The sequence below is a fragment of the Ascidiella aspersa genome, chromosome 7, assembly GCF_963924565.1.
Source record: "Ascidiella aspersa chromosome 7, kaAscAspe10.2, whole genome shotgun sequence".
NCBI classification, from domain to species: Eukaryota; Metazoa; Chordata; class Ascidiacea; order Phlebobranchia; family Ascidiidae; genus Ascidiella; species Ascidiella aspersa.
The window spans coordinates 8,028,419-8,044,290 of record NC_139453.1 but is presented as its reverse complement, the minus strand read 5'-3'; the positions used below and the strand labels follow the sequence as shown (position 1 = coordinate 8,044,290).

Genomic DNA, 15,872 nt, shown 5'->3' with positions numbered 1-15,872 from the left:
AAGAAAATGAAGACACTACGGGCCCAAGACGTATCATTCATGGGTATAACAAAAAAACGTGGTTAGGTGTGGTTTATAAATCTTAGTGTATTCTTAACCACATAAAATGCCTAAACTCATTTAGACAGAAGTATAAAACAGAGGCTTTTAAACATTCGTAGCCTAATTTGCTGCAGGTTTTTACAAAAGGATACAATTAAAACTGAACATTTATCGGCGGGAATTTTCTCCAACGAATGTAAGCCTAAAGTTAACATATCACAAATTAGCCAATAACAAAGTTAACTACTATCAGCCATATTTTTGTATTGCTTCAATAGTTTTTAGAGCATTTTGCTCATAATCAATCTAATCTGAAGCATGTAAACTACTGCAGTAGCAGAGAAGTACTGACATATTTGGTCATTATGTAGAAATCGCTCTTCTGGTGTTAATGAAGTTATAAACCGATGTTGCTACAGAAGATAACAGCTAACCATATTAGGGTTAATAATTAAAACGAGAATGTGTTAGCTAGATAATATACTAAAAAGTTTGAAACAAAAATAAAGCTAGACGTCGCTGAAGTATACGATAAGTTTTAAAGTGACGGAGTCATCCGCTAAACTGCACCATTGAGCAACGAGGAATTTATCAGCTGAGGCGTTAGCTAAAGAGACGAGTATAACCGGAAACCACGAATCATTTTTGTTCATGGTGTAACGACATTGGTTAATCCAAAATGATTTAATGAACCGTTCAAGTCTTTTGTGATAATGTGGTTTTCAGCAATCTATGATTTTACAATCATCATAATCAAAATTCAGGGCAATCTAAGCACTGGTCAGCCACTGACCTTTCACCCTTGTCTTTGTCCAGCTCGTCACCGGCGATGGCGAGCTTGCGCATGCGCAGACAGGTGCCGTGGTAGGATCGCCCGCAGTTCTGCACCCCACACCTTCGCATCTCACCAAGGTCTTCGGTGCTTTCCGCAGGCGCCTTCTTGCAAATGAAGCAGGCGTGTGAACCTGTGCGTATTTTCCAATCGGGATGTTAGGTTGTATAGTATACGTTTATATGTGCCAACTTTCAAAACTCCAGGGCTTTATTTTTTCTAACCTGTGCAAAATGGCTCATTAATTACAAAATGTTTATTGCTGGAACTGTTGGCCCTGTAGGGTATATTAAGATTAATCCCTCCCCCAAACAAAAAATATATACTAGGATTGGCTATTCTGGATTCGTTTTTCTAGACTTGAAACCTAAAGTTCTAGAATCCTCTTGGATTCTACTTTGAACATCCCTATATTGGCCACACAATATTAATAAACAATTTCACAACATTTAAGACTTAATTATGCTTTAAAAAAATAGTTTTACTTGACATGTAGTGTATATAATTCGAAAATAAAACAGTGTACATGCCACATGGTCAACGCAATAACAGATAGTTAAAAAAAGGTTTTTTCAACGCCTTTTCGATGTTCAAATCAACACTTTGCGACAACCCTGACAGACATGCAATCCAATTTGGCCATAAACGGCGACTTACCGTTTTTGCAGTTGTCGCATACCGACCCTTCCCCGTCGGGGCTAAGTTTGGCGCAAGAATCGTGGTAGCTCTGGCAGCAGCCGCCCGTGCATGGGATCAGGTCGTCGCTGAAGCTTTCACAAACCTGTCAGAATCGAACGAATTATAATGTGAAACGACAGGAGAAAGTTAAAGGCAAACAATCCCAGGACGAAAATCTTAAGCTCTAGTCATCTAGTGCTACATAATTTGATATAAGAAATTCAAATTTCTAAAGAATTTTTTTGTGCTTTTTTATTAAAGATAGCTTGACGTTCTTTGAATGCAATTCGAAAACAAAGCGGTATAAATGTCATGGTCATCACAATTAAAAATATTTTACACACATAACTTTAGCTGGATACTTTCGGAAAAACATAGGGTTTTTTGAAGGCTTTTTAATACGTAAATCAATTCAATTGAAAGACAATCAAATATTCAAAGACTTGGTAGCAACCCTACATTAAGCCCTATGATGGTTCCATACAAAATAAATACTTTTTGGCGCTAAGCAAATGTTTGGGGAATTAACAAAATAACGCATTAAATTATCAGTCTTAATACGATTGAATTAATTTCGTAATAAGATTCATACAAAATAAGACTGATGAGGCCGTAGAACTTATAAATGACTGACTTTGGTTGAGACAGGTAAGTCTTAAAGAATATTAGAATGTGAATGGTAAATATTCCCGCCCTAATTTTTATGCCTTTTAGAATAACATATGCTTTTCAGCCTGTAAAAATCACCTACAAGTCGTTCCAACCAAAGAATTTCAATTTATATTCTAGCATTTTTGGTAAAATCCTATTTACATTAGAACTAGAATTTGAGCACAACAAGCAATTCACAAATCAGATTATAAATTAGAACTAGCCCCATTGTGCTCTAATCCATTGAATTGGAAAACTAGAATTGTCTAGTTGTCAAAGTCTGTGTGAGGGCGAGTAGATTTCTTTTCTTTTTACACACTCAGTATGCCACAAGACAAACAACCAAACCAACCAAAAAAAATCAAAAACTCCTTACGGGGCAAATGTTCTCCCTCTTGGCGTTCGATCCCAGCTGAGGTCCCTTAAACCTCTTGGCGGTGCCGTTCTCCACAGAGTCACCGTTACTGCTGGCGTCATCCTGGTTCGTGCTACCCTTGCGCGACGAAGCTGCGCTTGAGCTGGTAGTGGAAGGCACCTTTGACTTCTTGGGAGACTTGACCGGCGAAGCTGCGATCGGGGGGTGTTAAGATTAACAGTGAGGTTGCTAAAGCACATTTTAATGTAAGTGCTTTATGAGCTATTTAAATGTGTAAGCCTTCTATTACTTCAGGGGAACTGCTGTTTTAAGTTTCTGGTGTTTTTTTGGAAGGTTGGGGTAGCACAGTGGTTCTTGAAGTTTTTTTAAAGCGTGCGGCCTAATATTTTTTGGGGGTTTGCGTGGACCAGAGTCGATAAGAAATTTTTTAAGATGACGTCATAAATTGACGTCAAGAACAAGAAGTTTAAATACATTTAAAATAAATGCGCCGAAGCATTGTTTTTTAATTTAACTCTTTTCTTTTGAAATATTCGTGTCTTTTTTTTAATTATTGATTTTCAGTAAGGCCTTTAATCAATTCATAGACATTTAAACTTTAAAAGGCTTTGCGGCAATTCTGTTATTTAAACATTTTTATGCAAAGATTGTAACAGTTAATAAGTATAAAAAGGCGTTCAAAAATATAGCCAACTATTGATCTTAATGGTATATACCAGTGGTGGGCAAACTGCGGCTCTCCGGCATGTTTTTTGTGGCTCTTCTAGTTGAATCGTAATATTTCAAAAAAATCTAAAGGTTACCAAAAATACCGTTTATAAACGCTTCCCTCTTTTTCTTTTCTTTATTTTAGGCCAGCATTTCGTTTATGACGTCACACTAGACATAGAGGCCGAAGAGTTAGTTAACAAAAGACTGACATTAATAAATATTGTGCGTATTATTTTGCTACTACCGTTATTATTGTGTTGATTATTACCGTTTCGTTATATTACAATTCTGTTGTTATTGCGACTGGCCTTGCATTATTTACCGTTTTCGTATTGAAATAATTTTGAGGCTCTTTGGTGCTTGTATTTTCTGCAAATGGCTCTTCCATTGAATACATTTGCCCACCCCTGCTATATCCCCTTCACCATAACAATTGAATCGTTAACAGCTGATTGTATAACTGTTTTACTGTTGCTTGTATAAACTGTGCTGCCCGGCATAATATTAATAAAAAATAACCCCCTGGCATTAATATTTATTGTCCAGCGTTTCGGCGACCTATTCAAGTCGCCTTCTTCAAGATGAAGGGAATTCTTAAGAGTTGCTTGTTAACCTAGTTGCTGCAGACAGCAGACAAGATTAACAATCTTTGTCACAATTCTCAAATCGTCAGATTACCACATTTGTTTTTAAGTGAGAGCAAAACGAGAATCAAGCAACTTTAAAGCAGGGCTACAGACTCGGACCCGACGGAGTAGTTTGTTTTGCTGGAGTCGGACTCGGGTCTACGAGCTGAGAACTAGACAAAATCGAACATTTCGGACTCTGGTTATTTTAACCGACTCCGCAGACCTGCTTTATTAAGCCTAGCTAACCAAGTGTTAACATCTAAATGTGTTTTTTTCCACTCAAGGATTAACAAAAGTGCCTTACTTGTACCTGCTGAACAGAACTTCTTGTGAATTTGCAGGGCTTTGGCGCTGAAAAACTTGGTTCTGCATTTGGCGCAGGTGAACGCGAAACCTTTCGGCGCCGGGGTAAAGGCGAAAGTGAAATGCGAAACACCCTCTCCCCCTGTCACAAAATGAAGAACTTGTGATGTTAGAGAACAAATTATTGGTAACATGTCAACGATGAATGCTTAACTAAAAAAAATGCTATATAACTAATTAGGCCGGTGGTTCTTAAAACTGGGGTCCATGGACACATTGGGGGTACGTAAACTAGTTAAGTTCCACGAAGGCCTAATTCAAACATTAGTAAATTATTTAAAAATTAATGATTTTTTTTTTAATAGAATTTAATTTGACGTTTTAGCACTCAATCAATTTAGATTTGATTTCAGTTACACGTTTTTTTAGACTGAAAACAGCAGTCAACTCATGCAACGCTACTGTACGTACACAAACACAAAAGAACGATTGAAACCCTCTGAATTTATTAGGCATCATTATCGTTAGATTAGGATAAATAACTGCAATCTTACGAATGGTGTCGTTGCTCTGAGACTCAGCCGACGTTTTTCGCGATTCTTTCGATCTCGATCTTTTCGTGACGTCATCTGCAAGCACAGTTTCTCGTCAGAGTGTTTCGTAATAAAAACTAAATCTGCAGCGAGCTCAAGACGTTACCTGCATTACTTGGAATGCACCATCGCCTGTGCTGACCCAACGACACTTTGGTTGGATAGGCGACCTGGCATCGAGGGCACGAGTATGACTCGCCATCGCTTCCCTCCTCTGCTACAAAGTCATCCTCTTCTTCCGATTCATCGGAAATGACCTTGATGTTGTGAAATAGAAGGTAAACGAGAATCGAGAAATGCTAGTTTTGGGGTATGTTCGTTTAGTGAAAGACACGGTTTTCTGCATGGGTAAAATCTATGCTTTACAGCAATGCTTCCTAACCTTTTGCAGTTCGCGACCCACTTTAAATGCAAGTTTTATTGTGCGACCCACAATGAGATACGTCCAAATGAATAAAGTTACATAAAACCTGCATCTTTACTACTGACGTACGTACTGATATAGTTAATGCAACACAACACATCTAATTGTTACATATTTGTTACTTTGTTGCACAAATGTTACTCAAAGGTAATACAATAATTTTCCGATCTAATGGAAAACTGTAACATTAAGAAGTACGACCCACTGGTTGGGAATCACTGAACTACAGTGTACACAAGTTGTCTAATTTATTTATTAAAGGAATTATGTTAGCAGTCTATGAATTTAAAAGATTAACTGCAGGCCTCCCCCCAAAAAAAATTCTCTGGCATTTCGCTTACAACCTTAGTTTAAGAACCACTGTGCTACACCAAAACAGTTACCTGGGGTTCGCGAGATATTTTGGGCCGACCGGGCCTTCGTTTTAGTGTGTTACTCTGCTTCGAAATAGTTGCAACGAGTTCTTTCTGCACAGAGGAGCTCCGTTCCTGTGGCGACAGTGCCTCCCACTCCATCCAGATCATTGATTCAAGCTGTTCCGGGGTCATCTCAGGATTCTGGGCAGCGATCTAAAAAATTAGAAGGTTAAAATTAGAGATAGACCGATATATCGGTTTACTGATAATATCGGCCGATATTTGGCTTCTACCGATATATCGGCTCGGTAAATGTAGGCCGATATTTTAGTGCGAAAATATGATATCATTTTTCCTGTACAGCAAACAACTTACCCATTTTTTATTAAAAAAATTGGGTTTAGCATCAGGCAAGTTAATATGCAAACTAATAATTAAATAAATAATAAAGGTATATAAACTAAAACGTTATTTGGATTTTATTGTCAATTAATTCAAATTTTGAACATTTCTTAGGTATATAAAAACGGTATCGGTATTATCGGTTGACAAAATTGTAAAAAATCGGGTATTGGTAAAAAAAAAGCGATATCGGTCGATCTCTAGTTAACATGATTTAAAAAAAATATTTCTTCAACAATAACAAAACGATAGCTTGGTATGATCGGGTTGGTGGTTCGAACCTCACAGGAGTTTTTTTTGTTGGCCCTGCATGCAAATCCCAATGGATTAAATGATTCGGTTAGTCTATTGGCAGTTCCTGGTATATAGCTGTTAAGTTTTTTTTTTGGATAATATATTAAATCCGATTAAAACAGCACTTTTGACAAATTTTTTTGAAAAATATTATAAGAAAAAAACTAAACTGCAATAATTTAATTAACCTAGCAAACATAAAAGGGCTTTCAGTGATAATCAAAACTAGTCAAAAAAAATTATCAGTAACTCATTGTACAATATTTTTGTACAGGAGCGGTTCTTAACCTATGCAGAATTACCCAATGTGGGTAATTTCAGGATGACAGGTGGGTAATCAGCTGACCAGAATATTTAGAATTATGGTTTTAACAAACAATGTCACAGCTATAAGTGGTAAAACTTCTTTATTACTTACACTTTTTAATGTTTTGAGTGCTTTTAAAACAACCAAACAAGCACAGTGATATTTTATCAATTTTAGAATTGTTTCGTCAAAGTGATATGTTTTGTCGGCTGTTTACATATTTTATTTTTATGGCGTAGTACTAAGATTTTTCTTGTATCAGCTAGCCTAGCTATTTTTTCATAATCAGTTCAGTTACAGCTGTTTTATGAGCAGCTTGATCGCTGTCATGTTCATTTTTTAAGGTATTCTTAGTGGAGTTGTTTGGAGTAGTACAGCTAAGTGTACATTTAGAGTTAGTGTTGAGACGTGCGATCTATATTGAGTTGAATAACGGTGTTTTGTATTTTTAGTATGGTAAAATAGCAAAATAGATAAAATAGGATTTTGGGTAATGGGACTTTGATCTGGACAGAAATGGGTGATAAGGTAAAAAAGATTAAGAACGTCTGCTGTACAGGATGGCAGATAACTTAACCTTTTTTTAAACCAGTTCAAGAAAAAATGCTTTTTAATTATTTATATTCTCCTGTATAGAAAGAACAACCCAAAAGTTATAGGGAATATAATGTATAATAACAATGATGATATATTTTATAAGTAATTTGGTAGCAAAATTATTGTTTTAAACATATGCTTTAAGATATCAGTTGTTTCACTACAACTGTGGTAACCATAATTTAAAATGAACAAATCTATGAATAACAGATCTATGTTTAGTATTATTTACCGATGGTTTGTGGTGTTGGCAATAGAGCTCAAACAACTTGGCATCAGAAAGTTTGTTGCGGCATTGCGGTCCATTCAACAACTTTTGCTTCAACTGATCTGCAAATACATTTTTTTTGTATTTTTAACTGTACAATTAGTACAGATTCTAGTTGGTAGCCGTACACGTTTGAAAACAAAATTTGTAACAAAAACAGATATATATCTGAACAAATAACATGTCGCTTTTATAATTATATAAACTGTGAAATAATTGTTTTTTTTATCAAAAGCAACTAGCTTGGCAAAAAAACATCTTGGTAATATAGTGACTTAAAATAAGAATCTGGGATCATATTCTTGATGCCAGGTCATAGTAGCAGTATTTAATTCACAACTTGAATCATATTTGTGCTTATAACACCCAAATTAAAACAAGCATTTCAGCCAGGGTTAACAACCCTATGTAAGGATGAATATATAATGTGTTTTTTTAGTTTTGCATTCTAGGTTAACTTGTATGGCAAACTACCTGGGCTAAAAATCCAACAAATGTTCAAAGTTACCCTAATTTAAATAATTTAAGATTAGTAATGCAATACCTTGTTTTTGAGGCTGCTATGGTTAAACATATTTAAAATCCGTAAACAGTAAATAGAAAATGACAATACCGGACTGGTGTATTCTTGTTTTTTGCTTCCGAATTGCTCTCAGCTGTTCAGTCTTTCGCGCCTTTGCAGTGTTAAGACGTTTGACCGCCTGCTTTTGCTTTAACTGCTGCAATTTGCGACCAATCTGCGTCTTCTTTTGGGCACTGACATCGGACTCCTGCGCATAACAAGAGTAGATTTGTTAGAAAACAAATGTCAATTGTGAGGTAATAAAGTACGCACAGCAGCGTTTGCCTGAAAGCCAGTTTTTTTGCTTTCAACCGGGTTAGGTTTTTAAAATAATTTTCACAACCAAACATCTTCTAATGTCCAATGTTCTGGAACAACAAACGAACACTGCTGTGCGCACAAACTTCAATGCGACAAATTTCAGCCAAAAAAATCACAAAGAAATCCAAGGAGAGAAAAAATAGCAAAGTGGCCATCTTTGGCAGCAGCAGTAGAACAGTTGTTCCAGAACACTGAAATAAGAATACCGGTTAAAAAATTAAAGGGAGAAGGCGCTGAAAACTGGCTGTCAAGCATACGGTCTGCTGGCTGATTGTTCAACATACTTGTGGCCTTAGCGAGCCAGAGAGATTGTTTCCATTTCGGAGACAGAAATCGTGCAGCTTTTCTGGATTGAAGGTCTCTGCCGGATACTTGTCGCGATTGGCTGGGAAAAAGCCGCTTTCGTCGAAGCTGGATATTACTGTTTCTGGAGTCAGCACATTGTCCCAAACCTCACTTACAAGCGACAAAGCACTTCTGTTATTGTTTCTCGTTTGCTTTGCTTTTCTTGCCAGGATTTGACGCATAGCCTTGACAACATTACTGTACGGAACGTCAAAGATTATTTTGCTCGATGGATATGGCAGTTTTAGCACTACCACTTTTTTCTCCAAGGCCCACGATAAAAACCCAATTGTCAGGTCTGTCAATTGGCCGTCAAACAAAAACACAGTGGGTTTTGAAATGTCAGCAACGAAGTTTTTTAAATACCGAGAAAAAGTGGTGCGGTCAAGAAAGCCACTGCTCGTCATTGTTGCCGAATAACAAAATGGCTTTTTTTGATCGCAGGTCCATATAGTGTCATTTTTGAAAATGATAAGAGGGGTGAATTTCTCGCCAGTTGCATTAACAGTTAGAAGAGTACTGGCTTGCGGTAAATCAATTGCTGTTATTGGGAGCTCGTGGATTAGAAACACCTGTGAGGGATTATTCTCAAGACCAAAATTTTTCAGCGCTTCTTCCAGTCTGTCGAACAAGGAGTAAACTGTATAGGGGTCGGCTTCAGTATCCGACATGGCTTCATTAACATCGCTGGTAATGATGCCGTTACGACAACAAAAATACTTTTGCCAAATATCAGTCACACAGTGCTTGCTTTCAATTGCCGTCAAATGCTCGGCAACTAACGACGAAAGTTGATTTTTGCTCAAGGTCCAACCCCAGCGCATCATTTCTTTGATGCAAATAGCGATTTTCTTGTCGAGATCAGCGGTCCACCGAGCAGTTAAACCACTGGACAGACCTCTTCTGTGGCGCCCAAACACATGATCGGAAAGGGTGCTACGTGGTATGTTGTACTTGTGCGCCACTTCCACCAGTCTATCCCCAGAACGCACTTGCGCAATTGCAGTTTGCAAGATCTCTAAGCTGTACGTTCTTGCAGCCATTTTCGGCCTCTCAACAGTATCTTTTTTCGCGTCTTGAGGTAGGTTTGTTGTTTTCGCAACTAAATTTGAGGTTTTCGATGACCTCAGGTTTTCCGTTGGCCTGCTTCGTTCCTGTGACATTAAAAGCCGGGTTGAACTTTTGCGTCTCGAGTTTGAACCAAACATTCGGAAGAAATTCATATTTTTTATAAGCAGAGCAACGCGACTTCTTCTTTGCATTTTCGGGTTTTTGATCACCCGGTCATAAATGGCTTTGTTGCGAACCACACTGTCCCTTAACGTTGTTCCAGGTATGTTATACTTTCTGTGGGATTGACTGAGAGTCAAGGCGCCGCTAAAATATGCGTCAAGTGCTTCCAACATGTTTTTGTGAGTGTAGGAATTCACACGGACAGGTTTAGGGGGACAGTCTTGCTGTGTTCTCTCCTTTCCCAAAAGAGAAAGGATCTTGTCAGAAAAATCTTGCACGGGAATGTTATGCTGTCTTGCTGCCAAACTTAGCTTTTTTCCTCTGATGCACCGCCTCAGTGCTGATTGGAAGTTGTCATTATTTAGGACACCAGATTCTGGGAGTTTATCTTTCTCGGGAAGTAACTTGTATTTTCTTTGGGCGGCAATTAGTTTTCTACGACCAATATGGGCGATATCTGGTTCTGTTACTTTAGGAACAGAAGTTGAATTTTCTACATGTTTTTTAAGTAAAACTCTTGGATATTTTAAACTTGCTGTAGGTTTATCTTTTTGTTGTGTGACTTTTAACTCTAAAGATTCCTTGGGAATCGAACTTGGAGTTGTAGGTTTGGCTTTGTCCAGTTTTTCGGCAATTCTTAGTCGACGCGACTCGCCAATCAGTCGAATGTGATGCACCTGGTTTTGGATTATCACAAACTTTCCCTTGGCAAAAAGTTTACAGTCGGAATGGTGCTTGACGGCCAGGTGTTTCTTGCCACTTGAATAATCGAAAAGGGTAGACGAAGGAATCTGAAAGTTGGGGGCAACAGCGCGAACCGGGAATCCGTCCTGGACCAAGTTAATTGCACTTATGAGCTCACGGACAGTGTACGTGTTGTCTCCGATACCCCTGGTTTCTTTTAACGCAGTACAAGAGCAGGTCGTTTCCGCAGCGGCATCGGACGACTCTGATTTTAAAGCAGCCACCGCATTTTCGGCTCTTTCTTTTGTCAATGTGCAACTTTGACTAAGTGCTGCTGGCGTATGTTTGGCAATGAGTCCCAGACACTGTCGGAAAGTGGCTGTTTTTTCACAGTGCAAAACAGTTTGTTCTTGCTCTGCGATACTTTGTTCAGAAAGCAATGTGTGCATTTGCTTTTCTCGCCTTTCAGTGTTTTCAGAAAGGGCAGTGTTTGTTGTAGTTCCCAGTTTCGATAGTGATATATGCGATTCCGATTTGCATTTTCTTCGATTTTGCGCAGGGATGTTTAAAGAAAGTCTTCTGATATGTGAGGTGTCAATTTGGTCTCCCAGCGACACTCGCTTTTTAGGCTTACTACTCACATAGGAAAAAAGCAAACTAGTTCTGATAGATTTTGTCACTTTTGGAGTGGGTAGTTCAATGCAGTCTGGCACAGAATGAATTGTTGATAAAGAAGTTTGGCCATATCCGACATGGCTAGTAGTCTTATCAATTGCTTTTTCACTTGACACCGCTGCTACACAACTTGCAGGACCTGCCATTTCCGGTTGTGCAGTCCTGTTACTCTTTATGGCTGTTTTAAAGTCGTTACTCAAAACGCTTTCACTCTGTCCAGATTTTAAGTTGCCATCCTTATTCGACATGGATTTGAAGGTGTCCGTTGTTTCAAAATTTACATCAATATCTTGCATAGAGGGTTGGCACTGGACATTCGGTAGTTCTGCTGAACTGACAGATTTTTTAAGAATTACTACAGAATCCTCTTTAAAGATGACAACATCTGTTTGCGTTTGTGAGGTATTTTGGTCACTGATACTGTTTTTACTCATAGCAGTTGAGGCTGGAATTAACATTGCGTCCCCTGCTGCAATTTCTTGAAAGTTTTTTGCAGAAAATTTGCTTTGAATGACGCTGTTTTCATCCGATGGCAGTAAGTCTAGTTGTAATGCCTGAATCAGGAGTTCCTGTAGGTCTGTGTTTTTAGCTTGCGCCGACACCTCTTCGTTATTCTTTTAGAAATGTATCAAACAGGATTAGTCACTCAAGTTAACGTTTTAAATGAAAATTATAAAGCCTTGCACCAATAAACAAAAACATGCAATACATAAACTCTAAAAATTTATTTATAACTATGGAGCATACTGGTTTGAGGTTTTAGTAAGACGTATTTAGAATAATAAAGCCCATACAGAAAGTAGGTAATCAACATCTAATGAAGAGTTAGTCGATTCGTTAAAAATGATACCTACTTCTGTATAGGCTTTAAAATTCACTAGGCCATTTCATAACTAGTATGCCAAGTTTCACTTATAGCGTATTCCAAAATTTCATGCAAGTAACCAAAACCACAAAATTGAAAAAAATGAATGGAAATGATTTTGTTAGACAGTGCTTGCCCTTCAAATCCGTTTTAGTCTTCTATGTAATAGATAGGTAAATACCAGGGGACATAGCTATTAGGGTGTAGATAAATTATCAAAGATTAATTTTCTTAACTTGCTTGCTGCCTACCAAAAACTGTCAGCAATCTGGCAAAAAAAAAGAGTGTAACATAAGAACAGTCTTGACTTACATCAACTTTCTGCTTAACCAGCTTTTTGATAAAGGGCTTGAAGTCGTAGCCAAACAATTGAATTCGTTCTTCGGCTGAATGTGGGACAGCTTCAAGTATCTCAGCAACTGCCGAATCCCAATTATCTTTCAACCTAACGAAGATTTACAATATTGAAACTAAACAAATATTAAAAAAATAATTCAGACACAACATCTGTACAAAATTTTTTTTTTTCGGGCAACATAACAAGTCGCATAATAATAAGTAAAACTAGATGGTGGTCGACAGCTACAGAAAGCTAATTCAATGACGTCACAATATTTTAGGTTTTTTGCCCCCCAATCGAAGGTCCCTAGGGTTGCAGACTCATGAACGTCTTATGCACACCTATATGCCACTCTGCGTCTTGTCTGAAAATTTGAGAATTCTACGATGTATACTTTTTCTATAAAGTATCGTACAAAAATCGGTCTAAAACATTTGACGGCAAAAAATATAATTGTAGTTTTGTGAAACAAACTTTGAGCTTCTGACACATGTTTGCCTTATGTACAACAAAGTGTTAAAAAAAATAGGTCAGGATTTATCAAAATATTATAAAATTGGAGGATATTACTGCCAAGGCAGAAATTTAAGGCTGCAACTTTTTAGAAGTATTTAATGTTGAGAAATATGCGTACATTAATAGTTGACAAACAGTTAAAACTAAAACTAATATACCTACCTTACAGGAATGTCCATTCTTGGTATTTTGTTTATTGACGGCATCTTTTTACTTTTTACGGTTAAATCTTTAATGATTCTCGAATAATCCTCTGGAGACTCGTAAACAAAGATTCTAGCTTCCGTGATCCAACCTCGTTCTGGCCTGTCGCCCAAAAACTGAACGTGGTATACTCGGCACCCTTTCGGCCCGCGACCTATAACCAGATATAAAAATGTAACCAAAAGAAGGTAAATCTGTTAACAAGAGAGTGGCCTATTGATATAATGGATATTGTTGCAACTACAACTAAATGTTTTTAATGATTCTTTATACTGTGTCATAAAATTATCTTATACAAGAACCACAAAATCCAACAATTAATTCAACATATTCTATTTTACAAAAATTGGAAATTTTAATATTTTGGTATAATGTATAGTTTTTACAGCTGTCATAACTGACCGTGCATCTTTGTGAATATTTCCTCTTCTGGATGGAGAGTAATCATGCAGGGCCATAAGGGATGACCGGGGACATAAGCCCAAACCAAGTCCCCAATCTTCCATGTTATTTCGGTTTCTATGATGGGGATCTAAAACAATAAAGCCAAACTTAGGAAGTTGAGATATAGTCATATTTATGAACTAAGTTTAATGCAGCTAATAAGCAAATTTTATTGTGCTTTACAAAATTTACAAACACCAAACTAGGTCAAATGATTGCCAACGGCATTCTTAATTGACAAAATGGCACATAACAGACTTGGAGATAAAAATTCTAAACTAACCAAATATAGATATCAGGCGTAGCCAACAACCTGTCCTATTGCGTTGAATATGTGGTATGTTATGTCATTTTTTATCTTAAATTACCCTTTCTTTTGGTGGAAGTGGTTCAGGCTTTGCGTCTTCTGTTTTTTCTTCATCGTAGTCCAGGGATTTTTTGGGCTTTCTTTTTCTCTTCGAAACTCTGAAAAACGTTTTAATAATAGAAAACTGTAATAGATTGTTCCTAACATATTTCTATATTCAAATATATATATTCTCTCTTAAACAAATGATTGAATGGTGAAATAAACGATTTAATAATAATAAATTATACATGTATTAGCGATGTCTGACAGTTGAAATTTCATTCTGATACCGATGCATGCTATTATGGCTGTAAATCTACGCGAAATAATGTCATTACTAATTGCTATGGTTAAACAAACAAAATTGACAAAAATAAAACAGTTCTGAGTTTTTTGTGGGTTCGGATCAGGACCATGATCACCCTATGATTAATAACAACACTGGCACTTGGTATCTGTAATCAGCTCCAATCAAGTAGTAGCAGACAAACTAACACAGTGGTTCTCAATCGGGGTGCCATTTCTAATGCTCAATGGTGCTGCGAAATATTTGGGAATCTTGAGGTTTGATTTTTGCTGTTATTGGTTAAAATTTTGATACAAACTCTTTGCGTGTGATATGAGGACAATAAAGCAAAATATATTTTCCAACATGTTGATTATGCTGTGAAAATTCTGGTAAGGGCGCCGAAATATATTCACTTTTGGGGGCAGGGAGCCGTAAGCTGTAAAAGGTTGAAAACCACTACACTAACATATAAACTAAAATAAAACAGGTATATATATATGTATAATACAAGGGTCATCTCATTGTAATCAAATAAATAATTTTAAGTTAAATAGAAAAAGGACACAAACCTAGGTGAGGTTGGAACTTCTTTATCATCTTTAGCCAGCGAAAGACCTAAAATTAAAAGTTACCTCTAAAATATTAGACAGAAGCCATAAGATAAATAGTTAACTATTAATGAACTAACAAATAATAGAATTGAAGACTTTAATTAAAGGATATGCAAAAATTAACATACCAGTAGGATTTTTGGCAAATGTATTTCCAATTTCCGATTTCAAGCTGTCAATATCTTCTTGTTTAAGAACAGAAGTAATAAGCTCTTCGATAATGGTTTTTGACACATTTACAGCATTATTTAAGCCATTGTTAGCTACTGTATCTGTTTCACTCAATTTTTCAGCGTCTTTTTGTGTATTTTCTTCCATCACAACTGGAAGTTTATTTTCAGTTGTTGGCTTTTTAGTTGTAACAACAGGTTTTTCCAGATTTACTGAATTGGAATGCTTTTCGAAAATATCTGTATTCTCATGTGTATGATCGGTTGCAGCAGTATCTCCATTCAAAATGGCATGTGTGGCTGGTTTTGTGGAATCTGAAATGTCGTCCATTTGTTCATTAAACTTTGGTTGTATAACATCGTTTTTCAGATTCTGGGTCACCAGACTTTGCACGAAATCACCATTCGACACCATTTTGCTGCATAAAGTATAATGCTTCATTATTAAGCAAATGTCAAACATAATGCAAATAAAGAAAACACTTATATTACCAATATTATAGTTGTTTGTTTTGTAATTGGCGGTTTAGTTTTGCAAAAAAACACTTATATATTGCAAAATGGATTGAATATTTTGCATTCAAATAAAATATTACCAACTAATATAATTTGCAATAATGTTGGACTAAAATCAACATTACATTGTTAACCAATTGTTCATTGAAATATCATATTTTAGTGCTTAAAATAAATTGGCAAAAACGTATTTTGCATAGTTTTGAAAAAAACTACTTTGTAAAATATAATACAAAACTGTGTTGAATTTTTAATGGAATAAAATTAAGATAGTTAATAGTTGAA

At 36.6% G+C, this 15,872-nt stretch overlaps 1 protein-coding gene across 1 annotated transcript in view; it reads right to left on the bottom strand.

The window, feature by feature from the left end:
• The window catches only part of LOC146137549 (uncharacterized), a 30,249-nt gene that overhangs the window by 14,082 nt on the left and 295 nt on the right, over positions 1–15,872 (bottom strand). The window contains exons 2-17 of the mRNA XM_083394378.1: positions 15,030–15,490; positions 14,860–14,905; positions 14,021–14,117; positions 13,611–13,740; positions 13,167–13,362; positions 12,407–12,593; positions 8,631–11,897; positions 8,077–8,233; positions 7,428–7,525; positions 5,623–5,808; positions 4,922–5,072; positions 4,777–4,851; positions 4,224–4,364; positions 2,580–2,770; positions 1,532–1,655; positions 836–1,007 (exon numbers count right to left, since the gene is read on the bottom strand). Coding sequence (XP_083250504.1) covers positions 836–1,007; positions 1,532–1,655; positions 2,580–2,770; positions 4,224–4,364; positions 4,777–4,851; positions 4,922–5,072; positions 5,623–5,808; positions 7,428–7,525; positions 8,077–8,233; positions 8,631–11,897; positions 12,407–12,593; positions 13,167–13,362; positions 13,611–13,740; positions 14,021–14,117; positions 14,860–14,905; positions 15,030–15,486 — 5,675 coding nt within the window. The 5' untranslated portion in view covers positions 15,487–15,490. The remainder of the gene's footprint in view (positions 1–835; positions 1,008–1,531; positions 1,656–2,579; positions 2,771–4,223; positions 4,365–4,776; positions 4,852–4,921; positions 5,073–5,622; positions 5,809–7,427; positions 7,526–8,076; positions 8,234–8,630; positions 11,898–12,406; positions 12,594–13,166; positions 13,363–13,610; positions 13,741–14,020; positions 14,118–14,859; positions 14,906–15,029; positions 15,491–15,872) is intronic.